Source organism: Salvelinus fontinalis, unplaced genomic scaffold (assembly GCF_029448725.1).
Source record: "Salvelinus fontinalis isolate EN_2023a unplaced genomic scaffold, ASM2944872v1 scaffold_0056, whole genome shotgun sequence".
Classification (NCBI taxonomy): Eukaryota; Metazoa; Chordata; class Actinopteri; order Salmoniformes; family Salmonidae; genus Salvelinus; species Salvelinus fontinalis.
Window position 1 is genome coordinate 172,399 of NW_026600265.1, and position 22,699 is coordinate 195,097.

The following is a 22,699-nucleotide window of genomic DNA, read 5'->3' on the forward strand; positions in this document are numbered from 1 at the left end:
GTGACTCATCTCCTTCGCATAAAGTTGATCAGACTGTTGATTGTGGCCAGTGGAAGGTTGTCTGCACTCCTCTTCAATGGCTGTGTGAAGGTGCTGGATATTGGCAGGAACTGGAACAGATCCTTGCGACATGGGGCCGTACATTATCATGCTGAAACGTGGTGATGGCAGCGGATGAATGGCACGACAATGGGCCTCAGGATCTCGTCACGGTATCTCTGTGCATTCAAATTGCCATAGATAAAATGCAATTGTGTTCGTTGTCTGTAATTTATGCCTGCCCATAGCATAACCCCACCACCACCATGGGGCACTCTGTTCACAACGTTGACATCAGCAAACCACTCGCCCACGCAATGCCATACACGCTGTCTGCGGTTGTGAGGCCGGTTGGACGTACTGCCAAATTCTCTAAAATGATGTTGGAGGTGGCTTATGGTAGAGAAATGAACATAAAATCCTTTGGCAACAGCTCTGGTGCACATTCCTGCAGTCAGCATGCCAAATGCACGCTCCCTGAAAACTTGAGACATCTGTTGCATTGTGTTGTGACAAAACTTCACATTTTAGTGGCCTTTTATTGTCCCCCAGCACAAGGTGCACCTGTGTAGTGATCATGCTGTTTAATCAGCTTCTTGATATGCCACACCGGTCAGGTGGATGGATTATCTTGGCAAAGGAGAAATGCTCCCCAACACACACACACACACACACACACACACACACACACACACACACACACACACACACACACACACACACACACACACACACACACACACACACACACACACACACAAACACACACACACACACACACACACGTATGTATGCCCCATAGTGTTGTTTACATAAAGCTCTAACGGTATTGTAATCTATCATCTTCAACCTGTTCCTTCAAGCCCAGAGTCAAACTAGTAGAAGTGGCACCCAATTCCCTATTTAGTGCACTACTTTTGACCAGAAATCTATGGACCCTGGTTAAAAGTAGTGCACTAACTAGGGAATAGGGTGCCAATTGGAGATGCTGACTATGTATTTGCATAACAGGGTAGTTGGTCGCATCCGGGATTTTCCCACGAAAAGGCTACAGCTGTGTGTGTGTGTGTCTGTGTGTGTGTGTGTCTGTGTGTGTGTGTGTGTGTGTGTGTGTGTGTGTGTGTGTGTAAAGCTGTTACCGCCACACCAGCGGTTACAAATCATAACGGCAGTCAAATTCCACTTAACCATTTAGTCGCTGTAACTAGGCTTCTCCCAGATCTGATGCTGCTGACCGATGTTTAACCTTGTCAGAGCAGGGATTCGATCCAGCAACCTTTCGGTTACAGGCCCAACGCTCTAACCACTAGGCTACCTGCCTCCTCTACGCTCTAACCGCTAGGCTACCTGCCTCCTCTACGCTCTAACCGCTAGGCTACCTGCCTCCTCTACGCGTTAACCGCTAGGCTACCTGCCTCCTCTACGCTCTAACCACTAGGCTACCTGCCTCCTCTACGCTCTAACCGCTAGGCTACCTGCCTCCTCTACGCTCTAACCGCTAGGCTACCTGCCTCCTCTACGCTCTAACCGCTAGGCTACCTGCCTCCTCTACGCTCTAACCGCTAGGCTACCTGCCGATACGTCTTTGTGATGGGAAAATGATATTGTTAGGCTAAGCTTAAACGATAACTGTTATAGTGATTATGTTATTTATATCTGTTTTACAGTAAAGATCATAGTCTTTTAAACAATTCCACATTTCTCTAAACTGATCCCCTCCCCATCCCCCACGCTAATGATTAACACTTATTATCAGGATTATATCGGGTCTTTAGGATCATAGCCGTGTCAACAATTCCACATTTCTCATAATTGTGTTTATTGTGCGCTAAACTGCCCCCCTTAACCTTCCCTTCCCTAGACAGGTCTCTGTAGTGCACTACAGGTCTCTGTAGTTAACCTTCCCTTCCCTAGACAGGTCTCTGTAGTGCCCTAGACAGGTCTCTGTAGTGCCCTAGACAGGTCTCTGTAGTTAACCTTCCCTTCCCTAGACAGGTCTCTGTAGTGCACAAGACAGGTCTCTATAGTGCACTAGACAGGTCTCTGTAGTGCACTAGACAGGTCTCTGTAGTTAACCTTCCCTTCCCTAGACAGGTCTCTGTAGTGCACTAGACAGGTCTCTGTAGTGCCCTAGACAGGTCTCTGTAGTTAACCTTCCCTTCCCTAGACAGGTCTCTGTAGTTAACCTTCCCTTCCCTAGACAGGTCTCTGTAGTGCACTACAGGTCTCTGTAGTTAACCTTCCCTTCCCTAGACAGGTCTCTGTAGTGCCCTAGACAGGTCTCTGTAGTGCCCTAGACAGGTCTCTGTAGTTAACCTTCCCTTCCCTAGACAGGTCTCTGTAGTGAACTACAGGTCTCTGTAGTTAACCTTCCCTTCCCTAGACAGGTCTCTGTAGTGCCCTAGACAGGTCTCTGTAGTGCACTAGACAGGTCTCTGTAGTTAACCTTCCCTTCCCTAGACAGGTCTCTGTAGTGCACTAGACAGGTCTCTGTAGTGCCCTAGACAGGTCTCTGTAGTGCACTAGACAGGTCTCTGTAGTGCACTAGACAGGTCTCTGTAGTGCACTAGACAGGTCTCTGTAGTTAACCTTCCCTTCCCTAGACAGGTCTCTGTAGTGCCCTAGACAGGTCTCTGTAGTGCACTAGACAGGTCTCTGTAGTGCCCTAGACAGGTCTCTGTAGTTAACCTTCCCTTCCCTAGACAGGTCTCTGTAGTTAACCTTCCCTTCCCTAGACAGGTCTCTGTAGTGCCCTAGACAGGTCTCTGTAGTGCACTAGACAGGTCTCTGTAGTGCCCTAGACAGGTCTCTGTAGTTAACCTTCCCTTCACTAGACAGGTCTCTGTAGTGCACTAGACAGGTCTCTGTAGTGCACTAGACAGGTCTCTGTAGTTAACCTTCCCTTCCCTAGACAGGTCTCTGTAGTTAACCTTCCCTTCCCTAGACAGGTCTCTGTAGTGCACTAGACAGGTCTCTGTAGTGCCCTAGACAGGTCTCTGTAGTGCACTAGACAGGTCTCTGTAGTGCACTAGACAGGTCTCTGTAGTGCCCTAGACAGGTCTCTGTAGTTAACCTTCCCTTCACTAGACAGGTCTCTGTAGTGCACTAGACAGGTCTCTGTAGTTAACCTTCCCTTCCCTAGACAGGTCTCTGTAGTTAACCTTCCCTTCCCTAGACAGGTCTCTGTAGTGCCCTAGACAGGTCTCTGTAGTGCACTAGACAGGTCTCTGTAGTGCACTAGACAGGTCTCTGTAGTTAACCTTCCCTTCCCTAGACAGGTCTCTGTAGTGAACTAGACAGGTCTCTGTAGTGCACTAGACAGGTCTCTGTAGTTAACCTTCCCTTCACTAGACAGGTCTCTGTAGTGCACTAGACAGGTCTCTGTAGTGCACTAGACAGGTCACTGTAGTTAACCTTCCCTTCCCTAGACAGGTGTCTGTAGTTAACCTTCCCTTCCCTAGACAGGTCTCTGTAGTGCCCTAGACAGGTCTCTGTAGTGAACTACAGGTCACTGTAGTTAACCTTCCCTTCCCTAGACAGGTGTCTGTAGTTAACCTTCCCTTCCCTAGACAGGTGTCTGTAGTTAACCTTCCCTTCCCTAGACAGGTCTCTGTAGTGCACTAGACAGGTCTCTGTAGTTAACCTTCCCTTCCCTAGACAGGTCTCTGTAGTGCACTAGACAGGTCTCTGCTCGTCAGACGGCCGTGTTCCAAATGACATCCTATTCCCCTATGGGCCCTGGTCTAAAGTAGTGCACTACATAGGGAATAGGGCACCAACCCTGGTCTAAAGTAGTGCACTACATAGTGAATAGGGCACCAACCCTGGTCTAAAGTAGTGCACTATATAGGGAATAGGGTTCCATTTGGGATGCAGCCGTGGACTGACGGCCCGGGGGGCACTAACGGTCACATGAAGATCATGTTGGTGGAAAACCTGCCAGGCAAATCATGTGTCGATCTTCAGAAGGCTAGGGCTTTGTTCCAAATGGCACCCTATTACATATTTAGTGCACTGCTTCTGACCAGGGTTGGCACCCTATTCCATATTTAGTGCACTACTTTTGACCAGGGTTGGCACACTGTTCCATTTTTACTGCACTACTTTTGACGAGTGTTGGCACACTATTCCCTATTTAGTGCACTACTTTTTATTACCAGGGCCCATAGGGGAATAGGGTGCCGTTGAGGACGCTGACAGGCTGTGAATCTGAACTCTAGGGGGAACAAAACAACTTCATGACCCACATGTTGTTGTTTCTCTCCTCCAGAAGTCTATTGATTGGCTGCCAGGCTATGCAAATCACGTGTCAATCTTCAGAACTGAAAAACACAGTCTCCGTCCCAAATTGCACCCTATTCCCTGTGTAGTGCACTACTTTTGACCAGAGTTGGCACCCTATTCCCTATGTAGTGCACTACTTTTGACCAGAGTTGGCACCCTATTCCCTATGTAGTGCACTACTTTTGACCAGAGTTGGCACCCTATTCCCTGTGTAGTGCACTACTTTTGACCAGAGTTGGCACCCTATTCCCTGTGTAGTGCACTACTTTTGACCAGAGTTGGCACCTTATTCCCTATGTAGTGCACTACTTTAGACCAGAGGTGGCACCCTATTCCCTATATAGTGCACTACTTTAGACCAGAGGTAGCACCCTATTCCCTATGTGGTGCACTACTTTTGACCAGAGTTGGCACCCTATTCCCTATGTAGTGCACTACTTTAGACCAGGGCCAATAGGAACACAAAGGGAAAAAACACTTTTCTGACCAAAATGACAACGTCTGACCAAAATGACAACCTCCTCTAGAAGCCTACTGATTGGCTGATTGGCTGATTGACCTCGTTAATGTCCTTATTTGTCTGTTATGGATAATGATGAGCTGTTTGGGTTTTATTAGGTCATAACCAGACGTTGGTCCTAATTCTCCCTGTTGGATGATTAAACCGTCAGCCAGATTGATGTAGGCCTGTTAAAGCTGCACTCATTGAAGGAAGAGAACCACTGTTACACCAGTCTGTTACTAGACTGAACCATGACTGTCCACTGTTACACCAGTCTGTTACACCAGTCTGTTACACCAGTCTGTTACACCAGTCTGTTACTAGACTGAACCAAGACTGTCCACTTTTACACCAGTCTGTTACACCAGTCTGTTACACCAGTCTGTTACACCAGTCTGTTACTAGACTGAACCATGACTGTCCACTGTTACACCAGTCTGTTACACCAGTCTGTTACTAGACTGAACCAAGACTGTCCACTGTTACACCAGTCTGTTACTAGACTGAACCAAGACTGTCCACTGTTACACCAGTCTGTTACACCAGTCTGTTACTAGACTGAACCAAGACTGTCCACTGTTACACCAGTCTGTTACACCAGTCTGTTACTAGACTGAACTATGACTGTCCACTGTTACACCAGTCTGTTACACCAGTCTGTTACTAGACTGAACCAAGACTGTCCACTGTTACACCAGTCTGTTACACCAGTCTGTTACTAGACTGAACCAAGACTGTCCACTGTTACACCAGTCTGTTACACCAGTCTGTTACTAGACTGAACCAAGACTGTCCACTGTTACACCAGTCTGTTACACCAGTCTGTTACTAGACTGAACCAAGACTGTCCACTGTTACACCAGTCTGTTACACCAGTCTGTTACACCAGTCTGTTACTAGACTGAACTATGACTGTCCACTGTTACACCAGTCTGTTACACCAGTCTGTTACTAGACTGAACCAAGACTGTCCACTGTTACACCAGTCTGTTACACCAGTCTGTTACTAGACTGAACCAAGACTGTCCACTGTTACACCAGTCTGTTACACCAGTCTGTTATTAGACTGAACTATGACTGTCCACTGTTACACCAGTCTGTTACACCAGTCTGTTACACCAGTCTGTTACTAGACTGAACCAAGACTGTCCACTGTTACACCAGTCTGTTACACCAGTCTGTTACTAGACTGAACCACGACTGTCCGCTGTTACACCAGTCTGTTACACCAGTCTGTTACACCAGTCTGTTACTAGACTGAACCATGACTGTCCACTGTTACACCAGTCTGTTACACCAGCCTGTTACTAGACTGATCCATGACTGTCCACTGTTACACCAGTCTGTTACTAGACTGCACCATGACTGTCCATTGTTACACCAGTCTGTTACTAGACTGAACCATGACTGTCCACTGTTACACCAGTCTGTTACACCAGTCTGCTACTAGACTGATCCATGACTGTCCACTGTTACACCAGTCTGTTACTAGACTGAACCATGACTGTCCACTGTTACACCAGTCTGTTACACCAGTCTGTTACTAGACTGAACCATGACTGTCCACTGTTACACCAGTCTGTTACTAGACTGAACCATGACTGTCCACTGTTACACCAGTCTGTTACACCAGTCTGTTACTAGACTGAACCATGACTGTCCACTGTTACACCAGTCTGTTACACCAGTCTGTTACACCAGTCTGTTACTAGACTGAACCATGACTGTCCACTGTTACACCAGTCTGTTACACCAGTCTGTTACTAGACTGAACCACGACTGTCCACTGTTACACCAGTCTGTTACACCAGTCTGTTACTAGACTGAACCACGACTGTCCACTGTTACACCAGTCTGTTACACCAGTCTGTTACACCAGTCTGTTACTAGACTGAACCACGACTGTCCACTGTTACACCAGTCTGTTACACCAGTCTGTTACTAGACTGAACCATGACTGTCCACTGTTACACCAGTCTGTTACACCAGTCTGTTACTAGACTGAACCACGACTGTCCACTGTTACACCAGTCTGTTACACCAGTCTGTTACTAGACTGAACCACGACTGTCCACTGTTACACCAGTCTGTTACACCAGTCTGTTACTAGACTGAACCATGACTGTCCACTGTTACACCAGTCTGTTACACTAGTCTGTTACTAGACTGAACCATGACTGTCCACTGTTACACCAGTCTGTTACACCAGTCTGTTACTAGACCGAACCATGACTGTCCACTGTTACACCAGTCTGTTACTAGACTGAACCACGACTGTCCACTGTTACACCAGTCTGTTACACCAGTCTGTTACACCAGTCTGTTACACCAGTCTGTTACACCAGTCTGTTACTAGACTGAACCATGACTGTCCACTGTTACACCAGTCTGTTACACCAGTCTGTTACTAGACTGAACCATGACTGTCCACTGTTACACCAGTCTGTTACTAGACTGAACCATGACTGTCCACTGTTACACCAGTCTGTTACACCAGTCTGTTACTAGACTGATCCATGACTGTCCACTGTTACACCAGTCTGTTACACCAGTCTGTTACACCAGTCTGTTACTAGACTGAACCACGACTGTCCACTGTTACACCAGTCTGTTACTAGACTGAACCATGACTGTCCACTGTTACACCAGTCTGTTACACCAGTCTGTTACTGGACTGAACCATGACTGTCCACTGTTACACCAGTCTGTTACACCAGTCTGTTACTAGACTGAACCATGACTGTCCACTGTTACACCAGTCTGTTACACCAGTCTGTTACTAGACTGAACCATGACTGTCCACTGTTACACCAGTCTGTTACACCAGTCTGTTACTAGACTGAGCCATGACTGTCCACTGTTACACCAGTCTGTTACTAGACTGAACCATGACTGTCCACTGTTACACCAGTCTGTTACACCAGTCTGTTACACCAGTCTGTTACTAGACTGAACCATGACTGTCCACTGTTACACCAGTCTGTTACACCAGTCTGTTAATAGACTGAACCACGACTGTCCACTGTTACACCAGTCTGTTACTAGACTGAACCACGACTGTCCACTGTTACACCAGTCTGTTACTAGACTGAACCATGACTGTCCACTGTTACACCAGTCTGTTACACCAGTCTGTTACTAGACTGAACCATGACTGTCCACTGTTACACCAGTCTGTTACACCAGTCTGTTACTAGACTGAGCCATGACTGTCCACTGTTACACCAGTCTGTTACTAGACTGAACCATGACTGTCCACTGTTACACCAGTCTGTTACACCAGTCTGTTACTAGACCGAACCACGACTGTCCACTGTTACACCAGTCTGTTACTAGACTGAACCATGACTGTCCACTGTTACACCAGTCTGTTACACCAGTCTGTTACTAGACTGAACCATGACTGTCCACTGTTACACCAGTCTGTTACACCAGTCTGTTACTAGACTGAACCATGACTGTCCACTGTTACACCAGTCTGTTACACCAGTCTGTTACTAGACTGAACCATGACTGTCCACTGTTACACCAGTCTGTTACACCAGTCTGTTACTAGACTGAACCACGACTGTCTAAAGAATCTCCTTGGATGACATGTTTCTTCTCCCTTCTACTCTATGCTACTATGCTACCTTTTCTGTGTGCAGGTTTTTGTCCTAGCCCTGCTCTAACACACCTAAATCAACTTTCTATGGTCTAAATGTAAGTGTCATTGTTGATTCAAGTGTGTTGTGTTCTCACAGTGCTGGGCTCGAACACAAGCCTAAACACACAGTCAGTACAGCTTAGTCTACTGTTGACCATATATGGGCGTGTTCCGTGTGTTCTCACAGTGCTGGGCTCGAACACAAGCCTAAACACACAGTCAGTACAGCCTAGTCTACTGTTGACCATATATGGGCGTGTTCCGTGTGTTCAACAGGTTGGTCCAATCCCGTCATCTTCCCCAGCGGACCTCACCTGGTGGTTCCGAAAGGCGGGGCTCTGGAACTCCGCTGCCATGACAACAACACCAACGCTCCGTCCACTGTTGTCTCAGGGGGGGTGAGGTGGCAGAGAGAGAGGGGCAGGCGGCTGGAGGGGGAGGTAGAGGAGGGAGGAGGGGTAGTGTTTGTTCGGGTGCAGTCTGCCCAGGGATATCACATGGGACGATACGCCTGTATCAACAACAACACCAAGGAACACTCCTCCATCTACGTCTTTGTGAAAGGTGAGAGGTGTGTGTTGTGTGTGTTTATCTATGACTGTGTCTATGTAGGCTTTTCTCTCTCTCTCTCTCTCTGTCTCTCTCTCTGTCTCTGTCTCTCTCTGTCTCTCTGTCTCTCTCTGTGTCTCTCTCTGTGTCTATCTCTCTCTCTGTGTCTCTCTCTCTCTCTCTGTGTGTATCTGTGAGCATATGTATCGCCCTCCCTCCCTTCCCTATGTTGTCTTGCATAAACCCAATCTCTCCATCTCTTCTGTTTTCCTACCTAACCCAAACTCTCTCTCTCTCTCTCCTATCCTATCTCCTCGTTTCTCCCTCCCTCCCCCAGACCCCAAGAGTCCATTTCAGCGTTCTATGGTGAACGGCATTCTGGTCCGCATCGGGGAGAACCTGACTTTACCATGCCTGGTCACCGACCCTGATGTGACCCTCGTGACCTTACAGACCTGTGACTTACAACCTTTACCCTCCGACCTCCGTTACCACTACGACCCCCAGCGCGGCGTCATCGTCGGCAACGCCAGGAAGGAGTACGATGGTTGCTACGTATGCTTGGGCGAGCTGGCAGGTGTCACCGTGAGGTCGAGCCAGTATACTGTGGACGTACGGCTAGGTGAGAGATGAGAGGGGGAGAGGGAAGGGGACGAGAGAGAGAAAGGAGATGCTCGAGGGATGGATGTAGGGAGAGAAATAGAGAGGGGGAAAAGAGAGAGATCTCCAGGCAGCATACTCGTATTTGCAAATCACCTCTATGTGACTCTATGTTAACAGTTAGACATGGACCACCTCTATATGACTCTATGTTAACAGTTAGACATGGACCACCTCTATGTGACTCTATGTTAACAGTTAGACATGGACCACCTCTATGTGACTCTATGTTAACAGTTAGACATGGACCACCTCTATGTGACTCTATGTTAACAGTTAGACATGGACCACCTCTATGTGACTCTATGTTAACAGGTAGACATGGACCACCTCTATGTTAACAGTTAGACATGGACCACCTCTATGTTAACAGTTAAACATGGACCACCTCTATGTGACTTTATGTTAACAGTTAGACATGGACCACCTCTATGTGACTCTATGTTAACAGTTAGACATGAACCACCCCTATGTGACTCTATGTTAACAGTTAGACATGGACCACCTCTATGTGACTCTATGTTAACAGTTAAACATGGACCACCTCTATGTGACTCTATGTTAACAGTTAAACATGAACCACCCCTATGTGACTCTATGTTAACAGTTAGACATGGACCACCTCTATGTGACTCTATGTTAACAGTTAGACATGGACCACCTCTATGTGACTCTATGTTAACAGTTAGACATGGACCACCTCTATGTGACTCTATGTTAACAGTTAGACATGAACCACCTCTACGTAACTCTATGTTAACAGTTAGACATGAACCACCTCTACGTAACTCTATGTTAACAGTTAGACATGGTCCACCTCTATGTTAACAGTTAGACTTGGACCACCTCTATGTGACTCTATGTTAACAGTTAGACTTGGTCCACCTCTAAGTGACTCTATGTTAACAGTTAGACATGGACCACCTCTATGTGACTCTATGTTAACAGTTAGACTTGGACCACCTCTATGTGACTCTATGTTAACAGTTAGACATGGACCACCTCTATGTGACTCTATGTTAACAGTTAGACTTGGACCACCTCTATGTGACTCTATGTTAACAGTTAGACATGGACCACCTCTATGTGACTCTATGTTAACAGTTAGACATGAACCACCTCTACGTAACTCTATGTTAACAGTTAGACATGGTCCACCTCTATGTTAACAGTTAGACTTGGACCACCTCTAAGTGACTCTATGTTAACAGTTAGACTTGGACCACCTCTAAGTAACTCTATGTTAACAGTTAGACTTGGACCACCTCTATGTGACTCTATGTTAACAGTTAGACTTGGTCCACCTCTAAGTGACTCTATGTTAACAGTTAGACTTGGACCACCTCTATGTGACTCTATGTTAACAGTTAGACTTGGACCACCTCTATGTGACTCTATGTTAACAGTTAGACTTGGACCACCTCTATGTGACTCTATGTTAACAGTTAGACTTGGACCACCTCTATGTGACTCTATGTTAACAGTTAGACATGGACCACCTCTATGTGACTCTATGTTAACAGTTAGACATGGACCACCTCTAAGTAACTCTATGTTAACAGTTAGTTGTGGTCCAGCTCCAAACAGGGTCCTGTCTGACATACTGTATGTTTACATCCACCCCCCCTCTCCCTCTGGCCACCCAGTCCCTGAACAGCCTCCAGTCATCAGTCTGTCCCAGAGACAGAGGGTGATCCTGAGGAGAGGAGAGCAGTTTGAGATCACCTGCAGCTCCTCCAACCTCAACCCTGACTTCAGCATTAAGTGGGACTTCCCCGTTGGAGCGGTGAGACTGGCTTCATACTGACTCTCTCTCTCTCTGTCTCTTCCCCGTTGGAGCGGTGAGACTGGCTTCATACTGACTCTGTCTCTTGCTGTCTCTTCCCCGTTGGAGCGGTGAGACTGGCTTCATACTGACTCTGTCTCTTGCTGTCTCTTCCCCGTTGGAGCGGTGAGACTGGCTTCATACTGACTCTCTCTCTCTCTCTGTCTCTCTGTCTCTCTGTCTCTCTTTCTCTCTCTATCTCTCTCTCTCTCTCTCTCTCTGTCTCTCTCTCTCTCTCTGTCTCTTTCACTCTGTCTCTTCCCCGTTGGAGCGGTGAGACTGGCTTCATACTGACTCTCTCTCTCTCTGTCTCTTCCCCGTTGGAGCGGTGAGACTGGCTTCATACTGACTCTCTCTCTCTCTCTCTCTCTCTCTCTCTCTCTCTCTCTCTCTCTTTCTCTTTCTCTCTCTCTCTCTCTCTGTCTCTCTCCCTTTCTCTCTGTCTCTCTCCCATTCTCTCTGTCTCTCTCCCTTTCTCTCTCTCTCTCTCTCTCCCTTTCTCTCTCTCTCCCTTTCTCTCTCTCTCTCTCTCTCCCTTTCTCTCTCTCTCTGTCTCTCTCCCTTTCTCTCTGTCTCTCTCCCTTTCTCTCTCTCTCCCTTTCTCTCTCTCTCTCTCCCTTTCTCTCTCTCTCTCTCCCTTTCTCTCTCTCTCCCTTTCTCTCCCTTTCTCTGTCTCTCTCCCTTTCTCTCTCTCTCTGTCTCTCTCCCTTTCTCTCTGTCTCTCTCCCTTTCTCTCTCTGTCTCTCTCCCTTTCTCTCTCTCTCTCTCCCTTTCTCTCTGTCTCTCTCCCTTTCTCTCTGTCTCTCTCCCTTTCTCTCTGTCTCTCTCCGTCTCTCTCCCTTTCTGTCTCTCTCCCTTTCTCTCTCTCTCTCTCCCTTTCTCTCTGTCTCTCTCCCTTTCTCTCTGTCTCTCTCCCTTTCTCTCTGTCTCTCTCCGTCTCTCTCCCTTTCTGTCTCTCTCTCTCCCTTTCTCTCTCTCCATTTCTCTCTCTCTCTCTCCCTTTCTCTCTCTCTCTCTCCCTGTCTCTCTCTCTATCTCCCACGTCTTTATCAAAGGTAATAGGTGTTACATAGTACCACAACGTAATAGTATTCACAGTGTTCTATTGCTTCTACCAGTACACTACCCATGACCCACCTGAGAGTCCAGTATAGTGAACCCCTGACCTCTGACCCCTGACCTCTGACCCCTGTCTGCAGCGAGCCTTCCAGGCCCACACCTCCCACATCCTGGCTGGTTCCCGTGGTTACCAACGCTCCGCCTCCCTCTGGATCACCTCTGTCAACCAATCAGACGCCGGGACATACCGGTGCCACGCCCACAACGAGAGGGGCGCCACCGCCGATACCCTGCACCTGGATGTCCGTGGTGAGTTTGTGTGTGTGTGTGTGTGTGTGTGTGTGTGTGTGTGTGTGTGTGTGTGTGTGTGTGTGTGTGTGTGTGTGTGTGTGTGTGTGTGTGTGTGTGTGTGTGTGTGTGTGTGTGTGTTTGAGTCTCGCAAAGACAGAATCTCAATGATGGAATCTGTTAACCTCTATAACACTGTAACTGTTGATAGTCTAACCCTGTTTAACCCTGTCAGAGAGGGAGAGTCTAACCCTGTCAGAGAGGGAGAGTCTAACCCTGTCAGAGAGGGAGAGTCTAACCCTGTCAGAGAGGGAGAGTCTAACCCTGTCAGAGAGGGAGAGTCTAACCCTGTCAGAGAGGGAGAGTCTAACCCTGTCAGAGAGAGGGAGAGTCTAACCCTGTCAGAGAGAGGGAGAGTCTAACCCTGTCAGAGAGAGGGAGAGTCTAACCCTGTCAGAGAGGGAGAGTCTAACCCTGTCAGAGAGGGAGAGTCTAACCCTGTCAGAGAGAGGGAGAGTCTAACCCTGTCAGAGAGAGGGAGAGTCTAACCCTGTCAGAGAGGGAGAGTCTAACCCTGTCAGAGAGAGGGAGAGTCTAACCCTGTCTAACCCTGTCAGAGAGAGGGAGAGTCTAACCCTGTCTAACCCTGTTTAACCCTGTCTAACCCTGTCAGAGAGAGGGAGAGTCTAACCCTGTCAGAGAGGGAGAGTCTAACCCTGTCAGAGAGGGAGAGTCTAACCCTGTCAGAGAGGGGGAGAGTCTAACCCTGTCAGAGAGGGAGAGTCTAACCCTGTCAGAGAGGGAGAGTCTAACCCTATCAGAGAGGGAGAGTCTAACCCTGTCAGAGAGGGAGAGTCTAACCCTGTCAGAGAGAGGGAGAGTCTAACCCTGTCAGAGAGAGGGAGAGTCTAACCCTGTCAGAGAGGGAGAGTCTAACCCTGTCAGAGAGAGGGAGAGTCTAACCCTGTCAGAGAGGGAGAGTCTAACCCTGTCAGAGAGAGGGAGAGTCTAACCCTGTCAGACAGAGGGAGTCTAACCCTGTCAGACAGAGGGAGTCTAACCCTGTCAGAGAGGGAGAGTCTAACCCTGTCAGAGAGAGGGAGAGTCTAACCCTGTCAGAGAGAGGGAGAGTCTAACCCTGTCAGAGAGAGGGAGAGTCTAACCCTGTCAGAGAGGGAGAGTCTAACCCTGTCAGAGAGAGGGAGAGTCTAACCCTGTCAGAGAGAGGGAGAGTCTAACCCTGTCAGAGAGAGGGAGAGTCTAACCCTGTCAGAGAGAGGGAGAGTCTAACCCTGTCAGAGAGAGGGAGAGTCTAACCCTGTCAGAGAGAGGGAGAGTCTAACCCTGTCAGAGAGAGGGAGAGTCTAACCCTGTCAGAGAGGGAGAGTCTAACCCTGTCAGAGAGAGGGAGAGTCTAACCCTGTCAGAGAGAGGGAGAGTCTAACCCTGTCAGAGAGAGGGAGAGTCTAACCCTGTCAGAGAGGGAGAGTCTAACCCTGTCAGAGAGGGAGAGTCTAACCCTGTCAGAGAGGGAGAGTCTAACCCTGTCAGAGAGAGGGAGAGTCTAACCCTGTCAGAGAGGGAGAGTCTAACCCTGTCAGAGAGAGGGAGAGTCTAACCCTGTCAGAGAGGGAGAGTCTAACCCTGTCAGAGAGAGGGAGAGTCTAACCCTGTCAGAGAGAGGGAGAGTCTAACCCTGTCAGAGAGAGGGAGAGTCTAACCCTGTCAGAGAGAGGGAGAGTCTAACCCTGTCAGAGAGGGAGAGTCTAACCCTGTCAGAGAGAGGGAGAGTCTAACCCTGTCAGAGAGGGAGAGTCTAACCCTGTCAGAGAGAGGGAGAGTCTAACCCTGTCAGAGAGAGGGAGAGTCTAACCCTGTCAGAGAGAGGGAGAGTCTAACCCTGTCAGAGAGAGGGAGAGTCTAACCCAGTCAGAGAGGGAGAGTCTAACCCTGTCAGAGAGAGGGAGAGTCTAACCCTGTCAGAGAGGGAGAGTCTAACCCTGTCAGAGAGGGAGAGTCTAACCCTGTGTGTGTTCCCCCTCCAGAGCGAGGCTTCATCAGTATGCTGGGTGACTCCCGGCCTAGCCAGTCTGCTGTCAGAGAAGGGGAGAGCCTAAGCCTCAGGGTAGAGTTGGAGTCCTACCCCAGACCCGGCACTCTGTCCTGGGCTTACAACGGCAAGACCCTCCACAACACCACGGAGCACGTCATCACTGTCCAACGACACAGATACAGGTACTAGATACAGGTACTAGATACAGGTACTAGATACAGGTACTAGATACAGGTACTAGATACATGGAACATCACTGTCCAACGACACAGATACAGGTACTAGTCACATGGAACATCACTGTCCAACGACACAGATACAGGTACTAGATACAGGTACTAGATACATGGAACATCACTGTCCAACGACACAGATACAGGTACTAGATACATGGAACATCACTGTCCAACGACACAGATACAGGTACTAGATACATGGAACATCACTGTCCAACGACACAGATACAGGTACTAGATACATGGAACATCACTGTCCAACGACACAGATACAGGTACTAGTCACATGGAACATCACTGTCCAACGACACAGATACAGGTACTAGATACATGGAACATCACTGTCCAACGACACAGATACAGGTACTCAGATACAGGTACTAGATACATGGAACATCACTGTCCAACGACACAGATACAGGTACTAGTCACATGGAACATCACTGTCCAACGACACAGATACAGGTACTAGATACATGGAACATCACTGTCCAACGACACAGATACAGGTACTCAGATACAGGTACTAGATACATGGAACATCACTGTCCAACGACACAGATACAGGTACTAGTCACATGGAACATCACTGTCCAACGACACAGATACAGGTACTCAGATACAGGTACTAGATACATGGAACATCACTGTCCAACGACACAGATACAGGTACTCAGATACAGGTACTAGATACATGGAACATCACTGTCCAACGACACAGATACAGGTACTAGATACATGGAACATCACTGTCCAACGACACAGATACAGGTACTCAGATACAGGTACTAGATACATGGAACATCACTGTCCAACGACACAGATACAGGTACTAGATACATGGAACATCACTGTCCAACGACACAGATACAGGTACTAGATACATGGAACATCACTGTCCAACGACACAGATACAGGTACTAGATACATGGAACATCACTGTCCAACGACACAGATACAGGTACTCAGATACAGGTACTAGATACATGGAACATCACTGTCCAACGACACAGATACAGGTACTAGATACATGGAACATCACTGTCCAACGACACAGATACAGGTACTCAGATACAGGTACTAGATACATGGAACATCACTGTCCAACGACACAGATACAGGTACTAGTCACATGGAACATCACTGTCCAACGACACAGATACAGGTACTAGATACATGTACTAGATACAGGTACTAGATACAGGTACTAGATACATGGAACATCACTGCCCAACGACACAGATACAGGTACTAGATACATGTACTAGATACAGGTACTAGATACAGGTACTAGATACAGGTACTAGATACATGTACTAGATACATGGAACATCACTGTCCAATGACACAGATACAGGTACTAGATACATGTACTAGATACAGGTACTAGATACAGGTACTAGATACAGGTACTAGATACATGTACTAGATACATGGAACATCACTGTCCAACGACACAGATACAGGTACTAGATACATGGAACATCACTGTCCAACGACACAGATACAGGTACTAGATACATGGAACATCACTGTCCAATGACACAGATACAGGTACTAGATACATGGAACATCACTGTCCAACGACACAGATACAGGTACTAGATACATGGAACATCACTGTCCAACGACACAGATACAGGTACTAGATACAGGTACTAGATACAGGTACTAGATACAGGTACTAGATACATGGAACATCACTGTCCAACGACACAGATAGAGGTACTAGATACAGGTACTAGATACATGGAACATCACTGTCCAACGACACAGATACAGGTACTAGATACATGGAACATCACTGTCCAACGACACAGATACAGGTACTCAGATACAGGAGCTCTCCACAGACAGATACAGGTACTAGATACAGGTACTAGATACATGGAACATCACTGTCCAATGACACAGATACAGGTACTAGATACATGGAACATCACTGTCCAACGACACAGATACAGGTACTAGATACATGGAACATCACTGTCCAACGACACAGATACAGGTACTAGATACATGGAACATCACTGTCCAACGACACAGATACAGGTACTAGATACATGGAACATCACTGTCCAACGACACAGATACAGGTACTAGATACATGGAACATCACTGTCCAACGACACAGATACAGGTACTAGATACATGGAACATCACTGTCCAACGACACAGATACATGTACTAGATACATGGAACATCACTGTCCAACGACACAGATACAGGTACTCAGATACATGGAACATCACTGTCCAACGACACAAATACAGGTACTAGATACAGGTACTAGATACAGGTACTAGATACAGGTACTAGATACATGGAACATCACTGTCCAACGACACAGATACAGGTACTAGATACATGGAACATCACTGTCCAACGACACAGATACAGGTACTAGTCACATGGAACATCACTGTCCAACGACACAGATACAGGTACTAGATACATGGAACATCACTGTCCAACGACACAGATACAGGTACTAGATACATGGAACATCACTGTCCAACGACACAGATACAGGTACTAGATACATGGAACATCACTGTCCAACGACACAGATACAGGTACTAGATACATGGAACATCACTGTCCAACGACACAGATACAGGTACTAGATACATGGAACATCACTGTCCAACGACACAGATACAGGTACTAGATACATGGAACATCACTGTCCAACGACACAGATACAGGTACTAGATACATGGAACATCACTGTCCAACGACACAGATACAGGTACTAGATACATGGAACATCACTGTCCAACGACACAGATACAGGTACTAGATACAGGTACTAGATACAGGTACTAGATACATGGAACATCACTGTCCAACGACTCAGATACAGGTACTAGTCACATGGAACATCACTGTCCAACGACACAGATACAGGTACTAGATACATGGAACATCACTGTCCAACGACACAGATACAGGTACTAGATACATGGAACATCACTGTCCAACGACATAGATACAGGTACTAGTCACATGGAACATCACTGTCCAACGACACAGATACAGGTACTAGATACAGGTACTAGATACAGGTACTAGATACAGGAGCTCTCCACAGACAGATACAGGTACTAGATACATGGAACATCACTGTCCAACGACACAGATACAGGTACTAGATACATGGAACATCACTGTCCAACGACACAGATACAGGTACTAGATACAGGTACTAGATACATGGAACATCACTATCCAACGACACAGATACAGGTACTAGATACATGGAACATCACTGTCCAACGACACAGATACAGGTACTAGATACATGGAACATCACTGTCCAACGACACAGATACAGGTACTCAGATACAGGTACTAGATACATGGAACATCACTGTCCAACGACACAGATACAGGTACTAGTCACATGGAACATCACTGTCCAACGACACAGATACAGGTACTAGATACATGTACTAGATACAGGTACTAGATACAGGTACTAGATACATGGAACATCACTGCCCAACGACACAGATACAGGTACTAGATACATGTACTAGATACAGGTACTAGATACAGGTACTAGATACAGGTACTAGATACAGGTACTAGATACATGTACTAGATACATGGAACATCACTGTCCAATGACACAGATACAGGTACTAGATACATGTACTAGATACAGGTACTAGATACAGGTACTAGATACAGGTACTAGATACAGGTACTAGATACATGTACTAGATACATGGAACATCACTGTCCAACGACACAGATACAGGTACTAGATACATGGAACATCACTGTCCAATGACACAGATACAGGTACTAGATACATGGAACATCACTGTCCAACGACACAGATACAGGTACTAGATACATGGAACATCACTGTCCAACGACACAGATACAGGTACTAGATACAGGTACTAGATACAGGTACTAGATACAGGTACTAGATACATGGAACATCACTGTCCAACGACACAGATACAGGTACTAGATACAGGTACTAGATACAGGTACTAGATACAGGTACTAGATACATGGAACATCACTGTCCAATGACACAGATACAGGTACTAGATACAGGTACTAGATACATGGAACATCACTGTCCAACGACACAGATACAGGTACTAGATACATGGAACATCACTGTCCAACGACACAGATACAGGTACTCAGATACAGGAGCTCTCCACAGACAGATACAGGTACTAGATACAGGTACTAGATACATGGAACATCACTGTCCAATGACACAGATACAGGTACTAGATACATGGAACATCACTGTCCAACGACACAGATACAGGTACTAGATACATGGAACATCACTGTCCAACGACACAGATACAGGTACTAGATACATGGAACATCACTGTCCAACGACACAGATACAGGTACTAGATACATGGAACATCACTGTCCAACGACACAGATACAGGTACTAGATACATGGAACATCACTGTCCAACGACACAGATACAGGTACTAGATACATGGAACATCACTGTCCAACGACACAGATACATGTACTAGATACATGGAACATCACTGTCCAACGACACAGATACAGGTACTCAGATACATGGAACATCACTGTCCAACGACACAAATACAGGTACTAGATACAGGTACTAGATACAGGTACTAGATACAGGTACTAGATACATGGAACATCACTGTCCAACGACACAGATACAGGTACTAGATACATGGAACATCACTGTCCAACGACACAGATACAGGTACTAGTCACATGGAACATCACTGTCCAACGACACAGATACAGGTACTAGATACATGGAACATCACTGTCCAACGACACAGATACAGGTACTAGATACATGGAACATCACTGTCCAACGACACAGATACAGGTACTAGATACATGGAACATCACTGTCCAACGACACAGATACAGGTACTAGATACATGGAACATCACTGTCCAACGACACAGATACAGGTACTAGATACATGGAACATCACTGTCCAACGACACAGATACAGGTACTAGATACATGGAACATCACTGTCCAACGACACAGATACAGGTACTAGATACATGGAACATCACTGTCCAACGACACAGATACAGGTACTAGATACAGGTACTAGATACAGGTACTAGATACATGGAACATCACTGTCCAACGACTCAGATACAGGTACTAGTCACATGGAACATCACTGTCCAACGACACAGATACAGGTACTAGATACATGGAACATCACTGTCCAACGACACAGATACAGGTACTAGATACATGGAACATCACTGTCCAACGACATAGATACAGGTACTAGTCACATGGAACATCACTGTCCAACGACACAGATACAGGTACTAGATACAGGTACTAGATACAGGTACTAGATACAGGAGCTCTCCACAGACAGATACAGGTACTAGATACATGGAACATCACTGTCCAACGACACAGATACAGGTACTAGATACATGGAACATCACTGTCCAACGACACAGATACAGGTACTAGATACAGGTACTAGATACATGGAACATCACTATCCAACGACACAGATACAGGTACTAGATACATGGAACATCACTGTCCAACGACACAGATACAGGTACTAGATACAGGTACTAGATACAGGTACTAGATACATGGAACATCACTGTCCAACGACACAGATACAGGTACTAGATACAGGTACTAGATACAGGTACTAGATACAGGTACTAGATACATGGAACATCACTGTCCAACGACACAGATACAGGTACTCGTCACATGGAACATCACTGTGACGGTTCAGAGAGAAAATGTCTGCCCCAGTGTAATATTTCATTCAATCATTTTATTTTAATAACTAAAGTGCAGACATACAAAATGATATAAAAATATATATAATTTCACTTAAAAAATATGATTAACAACTTTTTTTGGGATACTAAAAGAATAATACGTTATTTTGATTAAATACACTATTTCAGCGTTACATAAGACATTCAAATGCATCAAATGTACAACAAATATTAAGATAAATATCTCTTAAAGAGCCACTCCACTTTTCAACCTCATTTTCATTATCTCCAGCCAACCTCATTTTCATTATCTCATTATCTCCAGCCAACCTCGTGTTCATTATCTCATTATCTCCAGCCAACCTCATGTTCATTATCTCATTATCTCCAGGCAACCTCATGATCATTATCCCATTATCTCCAGCCAACCTCATGTTCATTATCTCATTATCTCCAGCCAACTTCATGTTCATTATCTCCAGCCAACCTCATGTTCATTATCTCCAGCCAACCTCATGTTCATTATCTCCAGCCAACCTCATGTTCATTGTCTCATTATCTCCAGCCAACCTCATGTTCATTATCTCATTATCTCCAGCCAACTTCATGTTCGTTATCTCCAGCCAACCTCATGTTCATTATCTCATTATCTCCAGCCAACTTCATGTTCGTTATCTCCAGCCAACCTCATGTTCATTATCTCATTATCTCCAGCCAACTTCATGTTCGTTATCTCCAGCCAACCTCATGTTCATTATCTTACTATCTCCAGCCAAACTCATGTTCATTATCGCCAGCCAACCTCATGTTCATTATCGCCAGTCAACCTCATGTTCATTATCTCTCATAAATACATTGTAGCTAATCCTTTCACAAGAACATGTTACATGTCTGGGTTTTACATAACCTGATCCTACATGTCTGTGTTTTACATAACCTGATCCTACATTTCTGTGTTTTACATAACCTGATCCTACATGTCTGTATGTTATTAGAAACAAATCACAACATGTTAACATTCATATTTATTTTAAAAAATGTACCTTTTATTTAACTAGACAAGTCAGTTAAGAACAAATTCTTATTTACAATGATGGCCTAAGAACGGTGGGTTAACTGCCTTGTTCAGGGGAACAGTGGGTTAACTGCCTTGTTCAGGGGAACAGTGGGTTAACTGCCTTGTTCAAGGGAACAGTGGGTTAACTGCCTTGTTCAGGGGAACAGTGGGTTAACTGCCTTGTTCAGGGGAACAGTGGGTTAACTGCCTTGTTCAGGGGAACAGTGGGTTAACTGCCTTGTTCAGGGGAACAGTGGGTTAACTGCCTTGTTCAGGGGAACAGTGGGTTAACTGCCTTGTTCAGGGGAACAGTGGGTTAACTGCCTTGTTCAAGGGAACAGTGGGTTAACTGCCTTGTTCAGGGGAACAGTGGGTTAACTGCCTTGTTCAGGGGAACAGTGGGTTAACTGCCTTGTTCAGGGGAACAGTGGGTTAACTGCCTTGTTCAAGGGAACAGTGGGTTAACTGCCTGGTTCAGGGGAACGGTGGGTTAACTGCCTTGTTCAGGGGAACAGTGGGTTAACTGCCTTGTTCAGGGGAACAGTGGGTTAACTGCCTTGTTCAAGGGAACGGTGGGTTAACTGCCTGGTTCAGGGGAACGGTGGGTTAACTGCCTGGTTCAGGGGAACGGTGGGTTAACTGCCTGGTTCAGGGGAACGTGGGTTAACTGCCTTGTTCAGGGGAACAGTGGGTTAACTGCCTTGTTTAGGGGAACAGTGGGTTAACTGCCTTGTT

At 46.3% G+C, this 22,699-nt stretch overlaps 1 protein-coding gene across 1 annotated transcript in view; it reads left to right on the forward strand.

The window, feature by feature from the left end:
- LOC129842612 (mast/stem cell growth factor receptor kita-like) overlaps positions 1-22,699 on the forward strand; it is a 62,038-nt gene that overhangs the window by 5,106 nt on the left and 34,233 nt on the right. Inside the window, exons 2-6 of the mRNA XM_055911239.1 lie at positions 8,748-9,035; positions 9,358-9,642; positions 11,327-11,466; positions 12,705-12,873; positions 14,898-15,087. Coding sequence (XP_055767214.1) covers positions 8,748-9,035; positions 9,358-9,642; positions 11,327-11,466; positions 12,705-12,873; positions 14,898-15,087 — 1,072 coding nt within the window. The remainder of the gene's footprint in view (positions 1-8,747; positions 9,036-9,357; positions 9,643-11,326; positions 11,467-12,704; positions 12,874-14,897; positions 15,088-22,699) is intronic.